We start from the raw sequence: 22,653 nt of genomic DNA on the forward strand, positions 1-22,653 counted from the left end.
TCCAATGAAACGCGGGATAACTTTTTGGCTTAAGCCGGGAACGCGCACAGGAATCCACAGAAGAACTTCGTCGCCAGGGGAAAAGGTCATTGCACGGTGGGTCGAGTCGTAACGAAACTTGCGAGCCTCCTGGGAGATGGCGGTTTTAAGACAGGCGAGGTGACGGCAGTCCGCATGGCGAGACAGAAACTGTTCCTAGAAAGGAGTTTCTGAGGGTACAGGAGTCGAAATGAACTGTGCATCAAGAATGAAACTTGGTGAATGGCCATAGACGAGAAAAAAAGGTGAATAGCCGGTGGTACGTCGCGTAGCCATGTTATAGGCGAATGTCACGAACCGTACGATGGCATCCCAGTTCGTGTGGTTGGGGCGGATGTACATCGCAGTCATGTCGGAGTGGGTACGATGCAAACCCTCCGTAAAGCCGTTGGTCTGCGGATGGTAATTGGAAGTCGTCTTGTGGATTGTGTTAGAGACCCGTAGAACTTCGGTAAGGATAGAAGAGGGGAACACTCTGCCGTGGTCGCTGACGAGAACGCGCGGAGCGCCATGGCGTAAAATAATGTGGTGCAGATAGAAAACAGCGACTTCAGCAGCCGTGCCAGATGGTAGAGATGTCTCCGCGTAGCGTGTTAGGTGGTCTACGGCCGTTACAATCCAGCGATCACCATCTGAGGTCGTGGGAAGAGAACCGTACAAGTCTCTTCCAACTACTTCAAAAGCCGAAGCGGGGCAAGACAGAGGTTGTAAAGAGCGAAAAGAAGCGGTTGTCGGTCGTTTGCGGCTTTGACCGCGAACGCAGGATGCAACGTACTTCGCAACGACTAAAGACAGGCCAGACCAGGAGCAGCGACTTCGTATTCTGTCGTGCGTCTTGTGGTAGCCTATATGACCGACCGTCGCATAATCGTGAAAGGCTTCGAGCACCTCACATTGCAGAGAACGTGGTATGACCGGGACCCATTTGTTGCCATCGACGTGATAAATATAGGGATGTAAAGCCTATTGTACAGCTTGAATTGATTAGGTTGTCGACAAAGTCGGGCGTTCGGAGGTGACAAAGAACCTTCCATGCATTGGAGAATAGTTCGGCAGTATGGGTCGATACGTTGGCGGGACACAAGGGCAGCTGGGCTGCCTAGTCTTAGCCAATCGAGGGTTGCGATAGGTAAAGCCGAAGAAGAGGACGCGGCAAGTATCGAAGGGACTGGAGCTCCTCAATTCGCTGGCAAGTGGTTATCGCATCCTTTATGGTAGCAGGATTTTGATTAGCAAGGGTCATTGAAGGCGACGGTGTTTATGCCTTTATAATGTGGCGTATGCGGTCGCTGTCGGACATGGTGGTGTTCACACGCTTGCACAATGCAAGCACATTCTCAATGTGTGAGGTCTGCGATTCCCCAGAGAATCGGATGCGCTCACCGAGCTTCTTCCCGTCCTCAGCGCGAACAGCTGGGGCACCGAAAATCTGCCAAAGCTGTTGCTTGAACGTCGCCCATTCAGCAAGATCAGGCTCATGGTTCCAAAAAGCAGGTTTTCGCGACAGCGTACAGGTAGAACGGGACGCCCCGTAATTTCTGTGGACTGTTCCACTTGTTCAAGTCGCTTACGAAGTCGTCGTTTTGGAGCCAGTCTTGTACCTCATCCCCGCGTAGACCAGCGAAGACTTGGGGGTCGCGTAGGTGGCTGTTGATGGTGATGACGGAAGGCGAAGGCTGCAGAAGAGCAGCGGCATCGGACATGCCTGAATTCGATGAAGCGAGTATGGCCGGTGGTGTTATGCGACGACCCGAGTGGAGCTCCATTGAGGACGTGCGAGAGGTCTTGGGGAAGGAAAAGCGCATACATTACTTGTAAAGAATCGCTTTATCCCAGCCGAGCTCGTGCTACTAACCACGAGAATCAAGCTGAGCTACTGGTGATAATATATACTGATGAAGAAGATGTAAAATGGATGATTATATTAGGAGATGATAAAATTGAAGGTCAGGCATGTGCTGGGCTCACAATATCAAAAATGCAAAACAATAATAGAACTCAAACATGAAAATGGTGTAATTGTATTGAAGCAACTGTGCACTACTTCCGGGATTGGCCCAGGCGAGAGGTTTGAGCCATACTCTATACGGAAAAGTCCTGGTAGAGTCGCTAAGACGTTGGCTTTAATTGATAAACAAATGAAATTGACCGATGGCACGATTCAGACAGAGGACTCTTAGCACAACAGTTCGTTTTTACAGGGTCAGCTTACGTTTAATTCAATTCATACTGCCACTACAGCTACGATTATTTCGCCCTTATGGCGAAACTGCGGTATTTTTTATATGAATGCAGCGCCTCAGCAATTGGGGTGCATTTTTCACATAACAGCAGGTATGTGTCACATTGAACGCCAGAGCAGGAGTTCCCTAGAACGTTGTTGAGAAATGACAGGAACGTCTGCATGAGCATTACATAAACTCCAGTGAACTGTTTAGTGAGATTGAGTCAGTTCATTCGTTGGTGTAAGAACGTACGAAGTTGTTAATTTTGAGCTTGCCCATTAGCCTTGCGTCATCACGTCGGATGACTAACGTCAGTCTTTTGCGCGCTCCATTAAACTGCCTGTATGTTTACATATACGTGCTACAAAAAAATCACCGGCAATTACAATACTCCCTAATGCGAAATTTGAGCGCTGCTCTGTATGTGCTTTCACTTGGCGATATATTGAGGCAAAGATTTTGAGAGAGACATGCATGTACGTACAGTTACGGACCACTCTATTTTTCACACATACTCTTTCTTCAAGAAACACCCTCTATTTTGTATCATGATTACATAGGCACATTGTTTATATAAGGAAGAGAACGCTGTGAGTAGAGTGGCTGGCGCGGACAATCTGTCTCTTGCAGCACACTGCAAGATGAGCGAAGTGTGGGGCGACCGCCTTGCTAATCGGGAGCGCGCAGGTGACGCGTGGGCACGATCACAGCAGCCGCCGCCGACAGACCTCCGCTCATGCAGTCCTTTGTTTCCATATATGGTATCGGTGAACGCGCTTGCCGGATGCCTTACCCATGGCATCATCGAGGAACAGACGGCGGCGAGCCAATCTGGAGCCACCTCGTAACGGTCGTCTTTGATGAACCCGTCTTGCGCGGCACTATGCGCTTCTTCTTACGCTTTCGCCACACCCTCTTACTCCGCTTCCTTCCTAGCGCTCTATTTACTCTCGCCGTCTTTAACCCCCGCTGCGCTCCGCGTTCGCTCATTCATCGTTCGCGGCCCTCGTTCGCTCGGTTACGCTGAAAGAGGACGAGGCAAGTCGGCGCTAAACGCAATAGCGGGCGTCTAAAAGCTGCTCTACAAAGATGAGCAAGCCATTCTGCGCTTACACTGCGTCAAACATGACGGAAACAACGCGGGCACCACATTGGTCAATCATTGACTGGCCCTCGTCGCAAAGTCAGTGCCAGCAAGGCACAAGGCCGATTCCTCCGGAGCGTGTTCGTCAGAGGACAATCTGCACCACTTGAAATTATGGTGATGACAGCAACACATCTTGTAAATGCATCTAAAGCTTTTTCTTAGACACAGCGCACGTAGAAGCGAAACTATTGAGGCAGAAAAGTGTGCTGCCAGCTTTTCCTGAACGAGTAGCACACCTTAGGCGTTATGAATTCTTACTGAGCCTATCCGAACGAGAACATGATTTTCCGCCAACGGTATGCCATGCACCATCAAAGCGCTCTAAATGCCATTTTCTAATACTAGGGGTTTTTAACAGCTTGAATTCCGCGACAAAGCCATGAGATAAAAATCAGTGCTGCAGCCTCCTAACGTATACAATGTAGCCTATGTGAGTAAGAAATCCACAAGAACGCATTACAAACCAAGACGTAACATACGTTCTTAGGCGCTTGAAAGTGTAGCGGAAGGAAATACGCAGATCCTGCAAACTGTGGAAATCGATTCAAGTGAAGTTTTCTCTGCAGTTTGTGTACATTGTCAGAATTTGGCGGTGATTTTGACGGCATACGACAGTGATCATATGGTGCTACATGTTACCATGCGATACCACTTGCGTTTCTCTGAGTAGTACACAGCGAAACGCGTTTGTTCCAGACGTATTAGCGCGCCATTGTCCATAGCGTGAGAGAACGTTAGCACTAAAATGAGGTGGAGAAAGGTTTTGGAGAAATAGCTGCTCCAACGTGCCACGCCCGATGGACCAGCTGGCCACCCGGGCTTCCATCACGCATCAAGGCCTCCCAATGTTGCAGGGTAGGCGCATCGTGGCTGAAGTGCTGATTATGCTCGGCCACCCCATGTGTATTCTCGCTTTCCCTCCGCAGTACTTTAATAGGCCCCTCGCCAGGCCACGCAGCAAACTTCGGTTACACGTTGGAAATTGTTACGCATCCTCAAGGGAGCGTTCCGACGCAAAGACTTTTCAAATCGGCTCAACAATAGCCGAGATAGAAGTATTCCAGTGTTGCCAACCTATGATTTCAGGAGGCCAGCTCCACTGCCAAAGCGAGACACTCTTTCCACTTGCGCTGTCCAGCCTCCGCCAGCGAAATTCATTCCCTGCGTTTTCCCATACCGCGCCTCGAGGACTGCGTCACGCATATGTCATGGGCCCCGCCCTCATTTTTTTATCTCCTCGCTTTTTTTGATTCCCGGGACAATTCCGCTGACGGCGTCGCGCGCAAGCTGTTGCGATTGTCTCGTTTCGCGCCGCGCACGATTTTGCGCGCTGAGCACGAGGACACCTCACTGGCTATATAAGTCAGTGCTACACGAATACTGAGGCAGATACAAGCGGATCAGAGAACAAGATCCTGCACTGGAACACGGCTGAAAATGACATATCTTCAGTGTCTGCACGCGGGACTGCACGACGAGGGAACAAGCAGACGAAACGGAAGTACAGCTATCTTTCTGCAGGGAGAAATAAAACAAAAACACGCACACATTCGCTTTGTGAGTTTTATTGTCTAGGCTTTAATTGGTCTATTCGGGCAACATATTACACAAATAACAAATGTCGCCTCGAAAAATTCTCGAAGTTACGTGTATCAACAAGGGACGTCACAGCACGAACACGTGTACGTAGCTGCAATAGCACGCGCACAGCATCCTCCGGCTTGGGGCGCGGCGGCCGCGAGGAGAAAAAAAAATTTTAATGGGGGGTTTTACGTGTCAAAACCACTTTCTGATTATGAGGTACGCCGTATTGGGGGACTCCGGAAGTTTCGACCACCTGGGGTTCTTCAACGTGCACCTAAACCTAAGTACACGGGTGCTTTCGCACTGGCCGGGATTCGATCCCGCGACCTTGTGCTCAGCAGCCTAACACCCTATCCACTGAGCAACCACGCTGGGTCGCCAGGAGAAAGGCAAACGGCGTTCGATTTGAAATCTCAGACCTTTCCGTAGCGCGTAGCGATGTAATAATGCCTATGCAGACATGATCGTTATCTCGCATTGTGTGCTCTGCGCTCGTCACCTAAAAATGCCCAGACCTGGCGAGGGGCCCTTTAATGTGGATTCACCTCTGCACGCCCTGCGTCAGTCATCCGCATGGAGAAACTTTCACGGTCTTTATTTGTCGAAAACAGTAGAAACGGGTCGTACCGTACCTTGAAATATTATTACCATTATTATTTATCTTACTATTACTTTTATATGAAGATTTCCGTCTACCTTTTAAAAATCTAAAGTTAACGTTACATCATTTTCACTACCTTTCTTTATCCTATGTAACTTGCATGTGCTACACTCGTCTATTTCTATAGCTTTGTATAAGGTTCTTTTTGTTTGTTTTCGTGTGGAAATCATCTCAATATACATATATTGTGTATAATGGCATGACTTCCTTAAAAAAATCACCGTGTGTATTCTTTTCCAAGCTATGTTCATATTTAGGTATGACTGGCTATTCATATGTGTATAAGCGGGTGATCGACGGTCTGACAGGCTTTCTGTGCCTTTACGCCGATTCCCTAGGCAACTATGTGTACTGGTTGTCTCAAATAAATAAGTTTCACGTTTCGTAAGTAGCAGCAGTATTATTATATTATCATATATGTACAGTTTGTCCCTAACTGTCACCATGTCTAGTAGTATCGTTTATTTTATTGTAGAGATCCCAAACGAAGGAGGATTTCTCACGGCGGCCTCCCCCTTTTGCCGCGGTCATGTCATGTATACAAGCTGCCACGAGCGTAAAATTGTTATTCACCCGTTTGGGTCACGGCATTGGGTTCACCCACTCTCTGTCTCCCCTGTCCACCTTATAGGTCCCTTATGGGGTTTTACGCGTAAGTACAAATGTAAGCGGTCCAACTTCTGCAATCTTTTGCGAGATGCTCACGCATAATTACAGCCTTCCAAAGGCTGTAATTATGCGTATTGTATTGATGCCCAGGAAATTCCAGGGATAATTGTGGCAACGGCCAGGGAATTCCAGAGGGTATTGTTGCGACGGCCCCGAAGATCGTTGGAAAGGTCACCCGAGCTAATGCCATATACATTCCACAAGTTCTCAACAGCCCCCTGACGTGGCGTGCAAGACAGCAGCAGCAGTGAAAAAATCGAAGGAAGACGCAACGAAAGCTTCATTTTAATGTGCAAATACTGGCGTAGCGACCATTGTATTTTTGAAATACGACTGCATTTCGGAAAACGTCCGCAAAAAATTTAAGCAAACGAGAAACGTATACTAGACTTGCACGCGTCGCTAGCTGCCGAATGAGCTCACACTACGAGCTCTCCATGAAGGAAGACCAAGGGGGAGATCAAAGAACAACCGCACCACGTTCATGAACACTACAAACCCTTGTTCTACAGCCTCGCACTGCCCGTCTAGAAAGCTTTAAGCAAAGGTTACGGCCTTTTCCTACCCTGAAGACTTCCCTGTGAAAAATATTTTGCATAGCAAGGCAAGGCTTCCGGACAGTCCTAAAGTGTACGTGATCATGTGTTTCTCAGGGCGTACACGTATGAATAAGTAGCGATTGCTGACAAGGCAGATAAATATTTTAAAGAATGCTTGCTATCATCTTCCTGGAAGGAAATGATTAAATGCTATCACCTGCTGCTAAGGTATCTTTTTGTGTCTCGATTAAGGAGGCATATTTCGAAGAAGCTAAGAACCCTGCAATGTAGCTGAAGAACGTAGGCACGTTTCCCCAATCAGGCTTGAGAAAACGGCTGCATCAATTAGCATGAATGGAACGGTCGTTGTCATGCTGTTTGGAACTCCCATTAGATATGTTTGTCACAGTAAACAAAGCTCACTAAAGATAAACAGCACTTAGACAGGTTTACTGTCTAAGCAAGGCTACTTTATAAGCTTCTAACTGATATAGCACAACTTCGTTGTTAAGGAGCACGAACAAGCTGAAACAGAACACATAAAAACCACAAGTAAGCACTTGTAATTTCAAGGTTTTCTTCTTTCAAAAAGAATAAAACAATGACAAGTGGAATAATACCCGACAAACGCAGTTCTTAAATATTTTTTTTTACTTTTATTTGTTCGCCTCCTCTCTTTACTGCTTCGCTCTTTTTCTTCATATTTTTTCCTCGTTTGAATAACCAAGTTTCAGTCAGGCGAAGGCGTTGTCTAGGTTTTCTGTGGCAGTTTGTTCGTGCTCCTTATCAATGAATTTGTACTAATTAACCAAGCTCTCTACTCTGTTATAGCCCAAACTGTTACTATTTTCCAATCTGTAAGTCTAAAGTACCACGTTGACGTGATCGACTTTTTTAAGCGTAAGGCCAGCAAGCTTTCTTGAATTCTGGCCAAACGTGTGAGACTCGCATCATCAGCTACTCCATGACGATCCCTTCAGATGTACTGTGAAGTGCATAGACGCGCGTTGTTAATTTTTGCATCATGGAAGCGCATCGGAAGCTTCATTGAACGGCTCAACCGCTGTCCAGAGAATTCATTTTTTCACCTAAAGAATCATATTTCCATGTGGATTTGCGTAGCTCTTTATTTCATCCGAATTAACGTCTTTAATGGAATCACATTGAAACTATATTTCAACAGGGTAGTAAACATTATGAGATTCTTAGATGTGTCTTTTCTACTTTTCACATTGCTAAATATAATAGTGCTTATCTCACAGTGCTGCTGAGGCTAACGTTCTTTCCGAGCTCATTGGTTGGTACCTTTGAGGGGTGAGAATATTGTGCCGCATATGATCTCAGAGGTTCCTGCATCTAGAGCTTCACTTTCAAGACCGCATTTGCTCGGACCATCAGCTGTTCTCCATCCCGTTATTATCTTCCTAATGTTGGTTCACATGAAAGCAGGGTATCGGAACGAAAAGTTTCTCGTTGTGGTTTGAGTTCCTCTACACTAAATAAAGTTCCGTTCCGGTACTGCTCCGGAACGAATAAAAACAAAGAATGATTCGCAACGGTTAATAAGGATATTGTTTCGCACGCAAAAAATGCAGAAGCAACGATAATACCAGAGTATTTATTCCCAATAAGTGAATTACGAATACTGAGATGTTGCTCAGTGCCTTTAGTCACTGAGCACGTTTATTCTCGTTTAAATTAGGTTAAACTTAAACGAAAATAGACGAACGATAAACCTTCGGTAACAAGGCGTTGTGCCCATATAAAGCAATACAATAAGCTTTTCAGCGCCCAAGCCCTGGGGTTTGTTACGATGCCGATCTGCTAGTGCAACGAGCGGCAGGCGTAGATTAGCGGAGTGCTCGACCAGCTATCGCTCGCACTATACCTGCCATATGTACGCGCCTATGCCGAGCCTTGAAATAAGCGCTAATGCTTGTTGCCTGACGTCGCTTGTTTCGAATTGCCGACTTTCCCCTTGAACTGAAAACTGATAAACAATATTTCGGTTTCACTCCAAAACTAAATACAAATAACATTTCGGTTACGTTTTCGTTACCGTCAAAAATATCGTTTTTTTTCTTTTCGGTCCCTTCTGACGTGCTACTTAGATGTTGTTATAGTGCGCATAGTGCAGTACTCCGTTTTCAGCGAATTGGAGGTGTCGCGCACGCAAGATAAAGTTGATTTTTCAGCTAGCTTCATTTTCAGGACGTCTGTACCAGAAGCCATAAAAATAAGCGCCTTGGTACAGGGCTAAAAAAAAAGATGTATTTCATGTTTCTTCCTGCAGCCTGTGATGTGTGGTGCGCGACATAGTGCGGTGATCGGGACGGTCAGGAGCAGACGACAAGGAGTGCGCGAGCCGCGGCAAATCCCGTGCTGGAAGGAGGAAAACGACGACGCCGAAGAGCATCCGGCACGTGATCGCGTGGCGCAGGAAAAACAACTAAACGAAGAAAGGCAAACCAATTAGGAAGGACCACAGGGCGTCAGGCAGCCAATCGGAGAATGCCTAATCGGCCAGAGAGAAGAAAAAGCGTGGTGCGCTGGCAGAAAGGGGAGACGCAAGGGAGAACGAGAGGAGACGCAAGGGAGACGCAAAGGAGACGCAGGGGAGACGCCAGGAGAGTCCCCGGAAGCGACGGCAGGAGGAGGTCAACCACCGGAGCGGGCGTTGAAGACGTGCCGTCGGGTTCCGGACCCGAGCCACCAGGACTTTACCCGACCGGGGCCTCCTGCCAACCTGTTCCTGTGAGTCGCCCGTCTACCTGAGCGTGCCGCCAGCTCCTCAAGGCCGGTGAGCTTCTGCGCTCGGGGGCGAGACGAGAACAGTCGGGCTTCGGGCCCGAGTTCTATGCCAGCTGCCCGGCCAGAACGCCACCCCCGTCTGCCGTGCCGCCTGCTGCCCGAGGCCGGCGTTCGAGCTTCTGCGCCCATGGGCAGGGCAAGAGCAGTCGGGCTACGGGCCTGAACTCTACACCCAGCTGCCCGGCCAGGACGCCGACGCCGTCTACTCGCGCCACCAAGCCGCCTGCTTTACCTCGCCTAGCCAGAGCTGGCGCGCTCCGGTCGCCCGGTCGGTCAGCTTACACCGCGACCTATGGTGAGACCGACGCCACTCCTTTCACCTGCTTGTCGCAGCGTCGCAGCTTCGAGACTGTTATGTATCCCTGCCGTCGTGGCAAGCCCGGACTCGGGCACCATTTAGCTCCATACTAGCCCCAAATGTGTGTCTTGATGTGTATTTGAGTGTTTCTTTTATGTTTGCCATTTTCTTCTATTTATTTTTAAGCCTTCTTTAGTTCCATTAAACGTTTGTGTGTGCGTTCGAAACGAACGGCTTTGTCCTCAATTGGGTTCTCGGAGGCTCCGCCTAAGAGAACTATCAGAACCTTTTGAGTACACGAACCTTTGCCCCATATTAGGGTCATTACGCAGCCACCACTATTCCCGTAACTCGAGAGACGTGCGAAATCGTATCGACTTCAATGCTGATTTATCAGTACGAGTACCACATTTCAAGTTCGGAAAGCTTGTGAACATTCACTGCTTAGATCCTGGATGCACAATGAAATTAACAACAAAGGAAATTTTATTCCGTGCATGTACGCTGCTATTTACTGGTTCTGCCACCCTGCGTAACTTCACTGCAATTTTTTAAGGGCCAGTAACATCAACTTTGCGGAAGGAGGGGTGATGTGGGATTTAAGTGATAGGTGTCGTAACTGCGGACAGCCACGTTGACACTTAAGTTTGAGTGGAAAAAGAACAAGGACGCTTATTCATTACAGTGGTCTGGTGTCCAGGGCATTTGACTATAGCTTCATGCTACCAAAAACACGCCTAGCAATCAGTTGCTTCTACCTGCTTTACAGCAATACGCGTATATGTGAAAAAATTTGTGATTCACACATCGTGGTGTATGTAATCAACATCATCAGGATTATGTGACTTATGAACATGTTATCTTTGCACAAGTGGCCACAACAGGAAAATCTATATGCCACACACAAATATAGATACAAGGCCTGTGCATGCTGTGTCAGCCGTCATGATGCAACCGCCATGCTGGCTGTGCGATTATTGGTTGGCATCGCTGTAGCGCAGTCTTCGTCACTGCCGCTGTTACGGCTGTCGTCTTAATGCTGTCCATGTACCGGTCAGATATAGCTACCTATAATAATTTGCCCTTAAGGTTTGCATTGTGATGATATTCTGAAACTTCTCTCAACGAAATGTCACTATGTTGACAATAACTTGTCCATTTTGCTTGTTTTATGTGTTTCAAGCACAGCGTTGATGCATAAATTTTCATAAGCAGTGTTTCTAGCGGGGTGGCGAAGGTAATTCGGCCCAGCTCAGAGAATACAACTGGATAAATATGAGGCTTAAGTTAGAAGACTGCAGGCCTGCTCTCCAAACCCAAGGTAATCAATCTCATACCGATGTAGTGAATTGCAACGTGGAAGTACTGAACCTTATTATCACCTGAAGCAGACTGAGCTATATATACCCATAACAAAAAAGGAACGATGCTGTTCATAAAAAAAAAAAACGCTGTTTCCCTCTGTTCTCTGCCCCCCGCTGAAGAGTGCTTGTTGCTCAGAAAAAATTCCTTGAAGCTTGATACATGAGTGAAGGCTGGGGTAAAGAGTGCTTCCAGGGCTAATGGATAAATTGAAATTAGCAATCGTAGCGGGTAGCGTAGGCCAATCGCGGCCAGGAAAAATCCCGGTGGTGTCTGGGTACTAACTACGTGTAAGCGTTTTACAAAATTGTATGAAACAATGAGATAACGCCGAATGAAATAAAAAATTTAGTTGCACGTGCTTCCAAAAGCCAGCCACATCATTTTAACAGTGCGTCGCCTACACGAAATTACGGTCATGACAAGCACCTTTCTTTTTGCATTTTCTGCGCCAACGACGCTGTTTGACTTATACTTAAAAGGATATGAATGAGAGCTAGTTGGTACGAATTCATCGGTGAAAAAGAAAGTGGGCGAAATAAACGCGGACAAGGGAGCACAGGGTCAGGACAGAGCTTTTCCTGTGTTCCTCCCTTGACTGTGTTTATTTCGCGCGCTTTTTTACCTATTGACCTGTGCGGAACTATTTTTGATATTGTATCTTTAGTGAGCTGAACAGTGGAGTATGTATATCTCGCCATATGACTTTTAGTGTCAGCTACTGTAATCGAAGGATCTGTTGAAGAAAAGCGTGCTCGGCTTACATTTTCCTCGCTTCTTCACGATGATTGTACCGGAGTGGGGCCTCTGCGTAAACGTAAGGACTGCAGTGAGCTGCTGCTGTAGGTTCACTGCCCGCGTAGCGGACTGGGCGCGATAGACTATCGCATACTTGCCCACATAAGAACAAAGCTTCTTTGGAATTTTGAATAATAAGTGAAGAGTTCGATGTAAGAACGCCAACAACCAATAGCGGATTGAGTTCCTTGTCCTGCTTATTCTGCTTGCAGATAAATATTCCAGTGCGTGTGTAGTTTATCGTGTCAACGTTCGCCTTTCGCATACGGTTAAATACAACACAGCTGTGTAAAGATGCCGAGAAGTCTTCAGTGTTGCAATTATCGGTGGCCCCATCATAGTGCGTCTGTACATATATTCAAGTGTGGTCACGAAGCAGGTCACAAAGATAATAAACACTTGCGTGTCGCGTTGTTTAACGCTTACTTATTTTTCATTGATTAATATATCAAACAACAGAAGTAAAGTTCCCTCAAGGAAGCTACTGGAGGGTTTCTTGCGTAGCTGTTTGTCATCTGCTGACAGTGACTTTTTCATCTCCCGACCAGCAGCACAAGCTTCTGAACTGTATTGCGGTGATGTTCGTTGGACTGAAACAGCCCGTGCGCTGATTTATAATTTGGACATTGGTTGCAAAACCACAAAGAGTTGAAGTGAGCTCGATCACCAGTAAGACCTAATAAGAATTGTTAGATGCCAGCGGCGCCATAGTTGCCACATCCTTCGGGTGCATCTTATAATACGGGAGCTATTAAGGAACTCTGTTCAAGACAAACTGGTCCTCGCCGAAAGAAGAGGCCAGCAATGGCAGCTACAAGCTGCGGCTGCACACGCAGAAGTATGTTACATGCTCTAATTGATTGCCAAACATGCCGGCACCTAGAACTGTGAAGTATCGCATGCATCAAGGTACTATGATGATCGAAATATGGTCGCGTTAATAGGCTACGCGTCCTAAAAAACTTTAGAGCAAATATTATAGAGACAAAGTGCCCTTCCATATATTGAGGCAAAAAGAAACAATACTTGAAGGAACGTGGCCAACATAATCCAGTTTTTACGCTTCTACCTTTTCTAAGAGAAAGTAAACTATCCAATTTGTTCCTAGAAAGTCAGGGGCTTTACCCATATGTCATTCCATTGTAAAGAGATGTAGGAGGTTTTCTGTACAAGGAACATGGGACACGACAGAACACGCGAATTTATCACCAGGAACGCTAGAGGGTGCTGACCATAATACCAAACACGAAATGAATTCAAACATACTAGATATCGCCAATCATCCTCGAAAATTGATAATGACATGCTCACCTGTTCGCACAACGATGCATTATTTGAGGGTATAGGGTGGAGTGCTCATGTAGTCCTTTTTCATGTGTTGGAAAAAAACATTCACCACCATTTAACTCAGAAGAGCAACAGAAAGCTTTTTCTGCTGCATCACCCGCATTCGGTGCAGAGACATAATACTGATCAAACACCACACTATTTACTATCCTGGAGAACATTTCGAAGTATCTGTTGCGAGTGTGATTAAAGCACTTTAATTCAGGCAATGTGGTTACGGGTACAAGCACCACAGGGGATGCCCAAGGACTCACAGATGGTTCAATGACGTCCTTAGTCAGTATTTTCTCAACTTCTGTTTGAATGACATTGCATTCAGACGCAGACACTCTGTAAGAATGCCTACGAATGGATCTAGTATCCCTGCGGTTGATGCAATGGGTTACAAGAGATGTCTAGCCAATATTGCGCGAGGAAAAATCAATGACATCCCGCGAAGATGCTAACAATCTGCGAAGATCTTCGGATTGAGAAGGGGACATGTCAAGAGCAATCATACCGTCAAGAGGCTCGTCAAGTATTCGTGTCCGGACTTGCAGGCGACGACTGTGGAGAATCGATAGCCAGGGCGAGAGGATCGCACGCGTCTAAAGGTGATATGCGGCCCAACTTGATGCCTTCGGGAAGAAATTGTGGGGTGCGTCCAAAGTTGAGAGTAGGTAAACACACCCGGTTTTCCACAACAGTCACAATAAAGTGATTGAGCTCAGCACACCACTTCAAAAGGACGCCGAAAGAAGGGGAGATCACATGGGCATCTTCACAAACTGGCAGCTCTAAGGTCCACGTGGCAAGCGTTGCGGTGGCTGGTCGGAGAAGAACAAACTCGACGACACATAAGCGCGGTAGCAACTAGGTGTTGAGTTGAGGTACATAAGGAAGTTCCAACTGTAGAAGGCCAGATGAGCAGTCAATGAGGGCAGAATGGGTGCTCAGGATGTCACAGCCGAAGATGACGCCATCGGACACCGTTGTAGAACGGTGAAAAGTACTGAGGTCTGGTGGCCAGTGAAAATCACACGCGCAGTGCACATGGTAACCATGGAAGGTGTACCGCCGTCGCCAACGCGAACGCCAGGCGACGTGGCAGGCACAAGATCCTTGCGCAGACGACGAGAAAGGCGAGAGCTCATGACAAATAGTTTCTTCGCATCAGCTACTATAAGCGCCTAAACAGGCGCGCCGTCCACTTCTATGCCGAAAAGGTTTTGTCGGACAGCCAGTGTCAACAGACGGTTTCCGGGGCAGTTGGCCAATGCAGCATGACCTCTGGGACCGGCACTGGTCAGCTTTCCGAAAGTGGACGACGACGGTATAGCGACGGCCAGCGACTGGTCACGGAGAGCGCGAACGGTGCTTCTGTGGGGATGGCGTGGGGTCGTGGAGTTGGGGCAACAAGTAGCGGGGGGTCATTGCGAGCATGAATCGAAGAGGACTGACCGTCTTCCGGGTGGTAATGTACGTGGGACTAGATGACGGCGACAGCGGCAATGGCTGGAAATATGGCCCATCCCTTTACAGGTGGAGCATACTCATGTGTCTCCACACGTGCATCACTGGTTGGGATCGCGGTATTCGGGATACGTCGATTGTGGGCAGGGAAGTCAAAAGAAATTGCTGGTCGCAGGGCGGCTTACAGCCCAGATGGGATGAATGCCTGTGTTCGCCAACATTTCACGTACGACTGCTTGGATCAACGATACTGCCGGGTGGGACTCATCGTAAGAACGGGCATGAGGAACAGATGGAGACGCTGCGTCTATCTCACGCCGCACAAGACGCAGAAAGCTTTTTGTGTTAGGCGGGTGGTCCTCATACGTTGACGTAAAGGCGATGTTAGGGAGCCGTACGAATTGTATCGTGACGCTACGGCTCTTCGCTTCCTCAAAGCGTCGGTTCTCTCTTATGATATCGTCGACGGTCGAGCAGTCCTCATATATCATTAAATTAACCACGTTATCGGTGATTCCTTTAAGTATATGGCTGGCTTTGTCAGCTTCAGGCATTTTGTTGTCAACGAGCCGACACAGAGCTAACACGCCCTTAATGCACAAGACATATGGTTCAGTTGATGTTTGGGGCAGGCACGAGAGTTCCTTCTCAGCAGCTCGCTAGTGCCCGACCGAATTCCCGAAGTGGCTCTGTAGTTTTTGCTTGCATAGGTCTCAACTAGTCCGTTCCACCTCATGTCTTTCGAACCAAACAGGGGCCCTTCCCTTGAGGTAGTAGATAACGTTAGCCAGCATGATTGTTCTTCTTGCTTGCTCGATGGTGTTGGGCTAACCAGCCTTCAACCTCCGTGGAGTCAGTACCGGGAAAAGTAACAGCGTCTTCGGGTTTGGCCAGAACAACTGATGTTATGGTAGCCGAGACATAGGCAGTGGGTCACTCAGTCTACATGCTCGTGCGACCCAAAAGATGTCCGCTGCGAAGCTCCGTGGTGTCCTTCGGATATGCCCTGCACCTCCATGAAACATGTTACGGGCAAATGTTAAAAATGAGCAGGACAGGTGCTTCTTGCGTGGGACAGGTGGCTCATAACAATATGTGAAAGCTATATGCTGAGCCATATTGTTGCACTACTTTATGTCCATGGCATGACGCACGTGAACACGATGTGCGTGGTGGAAAACATGACATATTGCGGACGAAATAATGAATACCCTATATTATCAAAGATCTATGTGTCAAAGAAAAAAGTAGGCTGCAGGCTGCCGCTGTGGCTTGTCATTCGGCCATGAGCACACTTATTTAAAAAAAAAGTGGAGCAAAAGTCCTCGTTTGCACCCGTGTAATGGGATTGAAAGTGATGATATAGCAGGTCGCTGTTCTGCCACTTTTGGAGGTTTGGCCCATGTTTCTGATCCTAAGTAGACGCGTAAATATTCCTGTTTGTACCCGCTATAATTCCTGTCCGAATGAGGTGCATGATTCCTTGTACTCATGTTTGAGGATATGAAGGGGAATCTACCAACAACACAGAGCACTAATTTGTCCTCAGGTCTCGCCACTAGGTACTTCATGGACACAAAAAATCTAAATAAAGTAAAAGAAATGCATGTTTGACTGCTTGCTTGATTGAATAATTATTTGACTGATTCATTCATTGACTGGTCAATTCAGCACTAGCTCGAACGTAGTGTAAAACGGCATAGCTGGTTTCTTACGACCTTGCAACGCAAAAGAGAACCGTCTCTATCTATGCTGTGTATGACATGGTAAAGTCCGGGTAAGTTTTAAATCATGAATTCTGCGCATTATTGCACAACTCTAGTAGTGGCCTACAATCTAATTGAAAGTATAAAATATTTCAAAAATAACTATCACAATCTTCACAGACATGAAAATATTTGCGTAATAATCAACACTTGAAGTAGGTGGACTAGTGTATTCAAATGTGAACTCAATAATGTAAGGTATGCTTTAAACGAAACAAAATTTTAAAAAATAACATGAGGCATGTCGTATGATTCTTATCCTTGACCTCGACTACCTTAGGTGCACGTTATTTGTACAAGAAATTAAAATAGATTTCAAATAGTTATTAAATTTTCGCAAATAAACTCTAAAACTTATTACTTTTCCGCACATACTGCAATTTAGCAGTTGCAGCTAATCACTTTCGAATAAAATCCACATAAAACGATTCCGATGATGCTATCATACGATGATGCTATCATGATGCAACACATACAAATTTGAAACTGTGCTATGAAATAAGATCGTGTTTTTTGTATTTGTCCACTTTAATGCACAAATTAGGAGAAAGAAAAATGCATATTTACGGAAAGCAAACTTGGGCTGGTTTCTAAATTCATTGCACGTGGCTGTGCCTTTATAAATGACTTGATTCTGTTGCGAAATTTCAGTATGCGCCTTAACGTTACTAGTTAGAAAGGAGATCAGTAAACGTTTGATGATTAGTCAGTTATCAAACTTCATGTTATGAACAACAATGTCCACTTTTTCGAGTAAAAGAACACGATGGGAAGGTTTGTGTTAAAAGTCGCAGGCGGTCTTTTGAATTTCTGTATGTGACAAAGTGAGCCTTTGTTATTCATTACTTCAAGCGGGAACACAACCCATGTTATACTTACAATGAACGGATACATGGTGCTGGAAACGGAATCTCCTAAGACCATTCGTGCCTGAATATCACTGAGCGAAACTGCAAGGAGGGAAACAGAAAAGAAGATGCTTTTTTATGTGTGCTGGCTCATTACCTTTTCTATTGTATATCTTGGAAGCCGTTAAACTTTCTTTGTGTGTTTAACTTGTATGGTGCAACTGGTTACGGATCGTCAAAGAGAACCTTTAGGCCTGAGCTGAATCGACTTGCCGGAAATTGAAATAATAGTAAAAGAAAACGAGCAATTGAGAAGTGGGATTGAGAAATAGCAGAGCGTCACACAAAAATACACACGAACACTTCTCAGGAACAGCATTTGAAAGTTACTCCAAAGACAAAAATATCGAAGAAGGAAGGAATGGCAAGCAGTATATAATTTCATGGAAAATCGTCGAGAATTAAAAACGGAAGAATCATCGCAGGGAAAAACAAGAATGGCGGTAGCAAACTACAAAACACACGCAGCATAGAACATGGCCTTAAATGAAGCGTGCCTTTCAGAATTAGTAATAGACCGGGTAATTGGTACCGCGCTGCTAAAGTATTATGAAACAAAAAAAAATGTGCTTTGAATAAAGAAGTGCGGCAAGGCATTTCACCTATTTTCCACTCATGACCACGGTGCGCAGATTACGGTAGCAGAATATGGTTATGGGCTTATTGGGAGATTGCGAAAATGCAAGAAAGTGTAAATTATGGGGTTTTACGTGCCAGAACCACTTTCTGATTATGAGGCACGCCGTAGTGGAGGACTCCGGAAATTCCGACCACCTGGGGTTCTTTAACGTGCACCTAAATCTAAGTACACGGGTGTTTTCGCATTTCGCCCACATCGAAATGCGGCCGCCGCGGCCGGGATTCGATCCCGCGACCTCGTGCTCAGCAGCCTAACACCATAGCCACTGAGCAACCACGGCGGGTGCGAAAGTGTAAGCTGTAGAGTCCATTTAATTTCACAACTGTGGGCTTTTACAGAAGACACCAGATCAAACTAAGCTCAATGCCTGCTACGAAAACAGCAGACATTTCACAGTTCTAGGAGGAAGGGGATGCCATAATTAGCCATTGCCTTGATAAGATTTGTATGAATTTTATTGACAGGAAAAATGTTTTCACCTTCGGATTCGTAGGAAGAGTCTCAAAAAGTAAATAAGCCAGCGTAACAGTTCGCGGCGTACATGTGGACGGCATTGTTTTCATTAATAGCGTCCACTTCTCATAATATGCATTTTATATTTTTTTACAGTTTTTACAGCAGAGTTATTGCACCCAATAAATTAACTACGAATTTGTGCAAAAGCGGGACTGTTGTATCATGCTTCCGCTGTAAACAGCGATGGCAGCTTTAGCAATTCTTATTTGTAATGGCGTTGAGCGGTGGCAACGAACCACCTCGTGACACCGTGTTTACTGCCCGTGGATTAGATGGCTAGTGAACGAACCGCGTGGTTCAGCAGATGTATAGAACACGAAGCAGTGACCAAGTCATGTTGCTTCATTATACGACTTCCTTCTCCTTCTCGTATAGCCTCTATGAAACTCCTCTACGCCGTCCTTGAGCAGTGTTACTAGAGGGACATAGTTCATAACAACGTTATGAAATAAGCCACAGTTTAGGGAATAGGAATTGTTATGGAAATGGCACATTTCAACGGTTGGGATGCAGAAGCAATGCTTCTTCAATTGAAATGACAAAATATTTGAGAATATTAACAAGGATATGGCGACAGCTGTTTTACTTGACCCATGTAAATGACAAACAATTAGGTGTTTTCTTATTTAGGATTTGCTTCATCCTCTACAGTGCTCAATAACGTGCTTGCGCTGGTGCTGATTCTCATGTTTAATAACTTGCTTTGTATTTCAACAAACTCCTAGCACTACGTTGATTCCAATATAAATACCATCAGAAGTGTATCAGCAAGGATTCGAGCGCGTATTTTGAGGGAAATGGCTTGAATTGATTTCCTTTATTTAACTTAATTGTTTCTGAAAAAATTTCACTATGCTGCACAGCCAAAAGCTTATAGTATTCATACTGACATTGCATAATCCTGATTTTCACTTACTTGGACGTCGCTTGACTGCGATTGCCTGACAATCTGTGAAAAAAAAAAAGAAAAACAAGAGATATCTTCTAAAAAACGTTCGCATCTTTTCAGGCTTATCTTGAACCCAAGCAGTACTCAACTATCTTGCGGGCTATTTCTTCTTCTAACACTACGCGTCCGGCAAATAGGTAACAAATGATATAGTATTCTTGACAGGAAAGTACGAAGTGCCGAGTTTTTAATAAAGAAACAGAAGTCAGCCAGACGAAAATTTGTGTTCGGGGATAAGATACGTCACAAATGGAGTAAATATTTAGATTACACATGATTAACTAAATGTTACAAGTGAAATTAGTGACTAGCGGGTGAACTAAACTTAGGAAACGTCCTAAATAAGTGTTGCAATAAGTTTTCGTTCTCAGTTTATTAGCAATTACCGACTGGTCATGCGTGATAGGCCTTGCAGAAACCATAAACGCAAGCTTTTGATAACTTGGGAACAAAGAGCGAGAGAGTAGGTTTCCATATATTTTGTAAATGCCAGAAAGAACGAGGAAAAAAGTTAAGAGCATGTCGGAAAAGACGCAAATCAGCAGCAGGCTCGAAGCTACACGAGTCTAATTTACGGATACGCTACTGCACACATTTAAGCATAAACATACTGCTGGAGATGTAGCAGTGCTGCATGCGCCAGTGCTCAAAAGAGGAGGCACCACTCGAACTCGGTCTGACGCGCTGCGCATTCGGAAACGCTAAGAGTGAATGAGCGCAAGCACATATAGAATTGGAGGGATCCATAGTGCGGGTCCTTTTATTGGGCATACAAGAAAATAAAATGAATATACCGTGCATCCTTTACTAAAACAGCTAGCTAGGCGAGTTGGTAGGTTGGTACCGCCGAAATTAAGCAGCGTGAAACAGAGAATAAGCAACGCCTGAGACATCTCTCAAAAAGTAAATGTTTTATTACAATGCCAACGTTATTATACACGCTTACTAGCCCACTGCAAAGACCCGCAGTTTGAAGCTCGGGCCTGGGCCGAGCCGCACCTTGCAGGTACAGGCCAGTGATGCTTTTCGAATGGCGGGCCTTCCGTCTAGTACGCTAAGGCCTGGAATACTGCAGGCAGGAGTGGTGCCAGCATTCACCACCGACGCTGGCCGATACACTACACGAGCCTCAAGATGCCGCCAAGGTACCCAGAAGATTGCAACGCTTATTTTGCATCCGCCAAACGACCTTTAGCCACCTCAATGAAGCTCGCGAAGCCTCTGAGTGGTCCTCGATGCGTTGAAGACTCAGGCTGTTACAGTACACATCAAAAAAGAAATCAACCTGGTTATTTCGAGGAAGAAGACAACGATTACGAACGCACATGTGCGAGCACGTCGGTTCCCGTTTCTACAAACGTTTTTGATCATATTTTTTGCCTCAACCCACAGGAGCTGTGTATCAATCGACGCAGTTTGCTCCAAGGAACAAGCGGCTACCCAAATCTTACCGGCAGTGGATTTTTTGGACTTTCCCGCGACTTTTCCACCGCACGCCACGTTGGCGCGCAGCTACGCCTAACGTGCTAAACCATACGAGGCGATCGGGCAGGCGGCGAACCTAGCCCCAACGCGTCGTCGAGCTAGAAAATGGCCTCGAGCTAGAAAATTGCCTCCAACCTCAATACCTCGGTTGTAGAAGGCATGGAAATCAATCCGGATGAAGCGGAGTACTCAGGCTGGATCGACGTCATGAGCAAAAAGAAGAAACTTGCCGAGCGGTGTGGTTCTAACTCGCCCACGTCAGCGAAAGGGATCGGTAATGGCGGTGCGCGCACTGCCGCACCACAGAATGTATTGAGACGAGTCGTGGAAGCTTCCAGAATTGCGAACCTTCCTGAGGATCACTTTAAGACCATTATACGGCCTCGTGGAGGGTTGGATGTTAAGAAGACGGACCTTATTATCTTCAACCGTGCGCTCGCCAAGGCGGCTTCCCTAACAGCGGAGCAGGTGTTCGACGACACGCTGTGCACGAACCGCTCAAGAACATTCTCGAGGTTGCCACGCAGTTCGAGGCGAATGCGCGCGCCTACGCCAAGGTTCAACAGATTTGTATGGCAAATATTGTCCTAGAAGTGGCGGCCTACGTGGCTGCGTCGGACGGCACATGTAAAAGAGTGATCCGCCGGATCAACCTGGATATCAGTGACGCAGAACTGACCGAGATGATCGCCAACCGGAGAAACCCCGGCGCTCTGGGGGTTGGAAGAATCAAGAAGACGTGTTGTTCGACGGACACACGGTCCCCCTAATCGTCGTGTGTGATGGTGCTCGCTACCCTTGCTCCTTGTATCGCAAGCAATTAGACGTTTGTTATGCGTGTGCAGAATTGGGCCACAGGGCCGACATTTGCCCGAAAGGTGAAGATCAGAAAAAATGCCACGGATGTGGCTGACACAATCAGAGGATCATCAATGGGATCCCAGGTGTGCCATCTATGGTGGGGCACACCAAACGGCAGACCGCAAGTGCGAACAACGCTTCCAGGTGCCTCTCCAGTGCGCATCCGCATATTGGACAACGTGTATATAGTATCTCATTGTACCATAACATAATCACCCGCCACCTACCTTTCCCTGTATTTCCCACTTCCCCTTTCCCCAGTGAGGAGTAGCAGGCTAGAGACATGCTCTCCAGGCCGACCTCCCCTCCTTTCTCTTCATTAAAATCTACTCCTCCTCCTCCTCCTCCAGGTGCCATACATCGTGCGCCGAAGGCGGCGGCGCCGCAGGCGCGCACAGCCCGCGCAGCTGGCGGCAGGACCACGTGGCTTCGACACAGCTAACGGCGGAGAAGCAATGGCGGGAGAGAAACCCTTCTCCTCCCCCCGACGCAACATATCGGCATCGAAAGGCCGCTCCCGCCCCGTTCCAGAGGGCGTCCCGGCCGCAGACGCTCCCGTTCGAAAGGATGATTGGGCTCCAGGGTCCGAATCCAGG

At 46.6% G+C, this 22,653-nt stretch overlaps 1 protein-coding gene across 3 annotated transcripts in view; it reads right to left on the reverse strand.

Moving 5' to 3' along the window:
• Positions 1-22,653, reverse strand: part of LOC126540226 (chymotrypsin-like protease CTRL-1) — a 139,154-nt gene that overhangs the window by 40,565 nt on the left and 75,936 nt on the right. For all 3 annotated transcript variants that reach the window (XM_055075895.2, XM_055075894.2, XM_050187024.3), the window contains exons 4-5: positions 19,679-19,711; positions 17,578-17,648 (exon numbers count right to left, since the gene is read on the reverse strand). In XM_055075895.2, the coding sequence (XP_054931870.1) occupies positions 17,578-17,648; positions 19,679-19,711 (104 nt within the window). The remainder of the gene's footprint in view (positions 1-17,577; positions 17,649-19,678; positions 19,712-22,653) is intronic.

The sequence above is a fragment of the Dermacentor andersoni genome, chromosome 2 (genome assembly GCF_023375885.2).
Source record: "Dermacentor andersoni chromosome 2, qqDerAnde1_hic_scaffold, whole genome shotgun sequence".
Classification (NCBI taxonomy): domain Eukaryota; kingdom Metazoa; phylum Arthropoda; class Arachnida; order Ixodida; family Ixodidae; genus Dermacentor; species Dermacentor andersoni.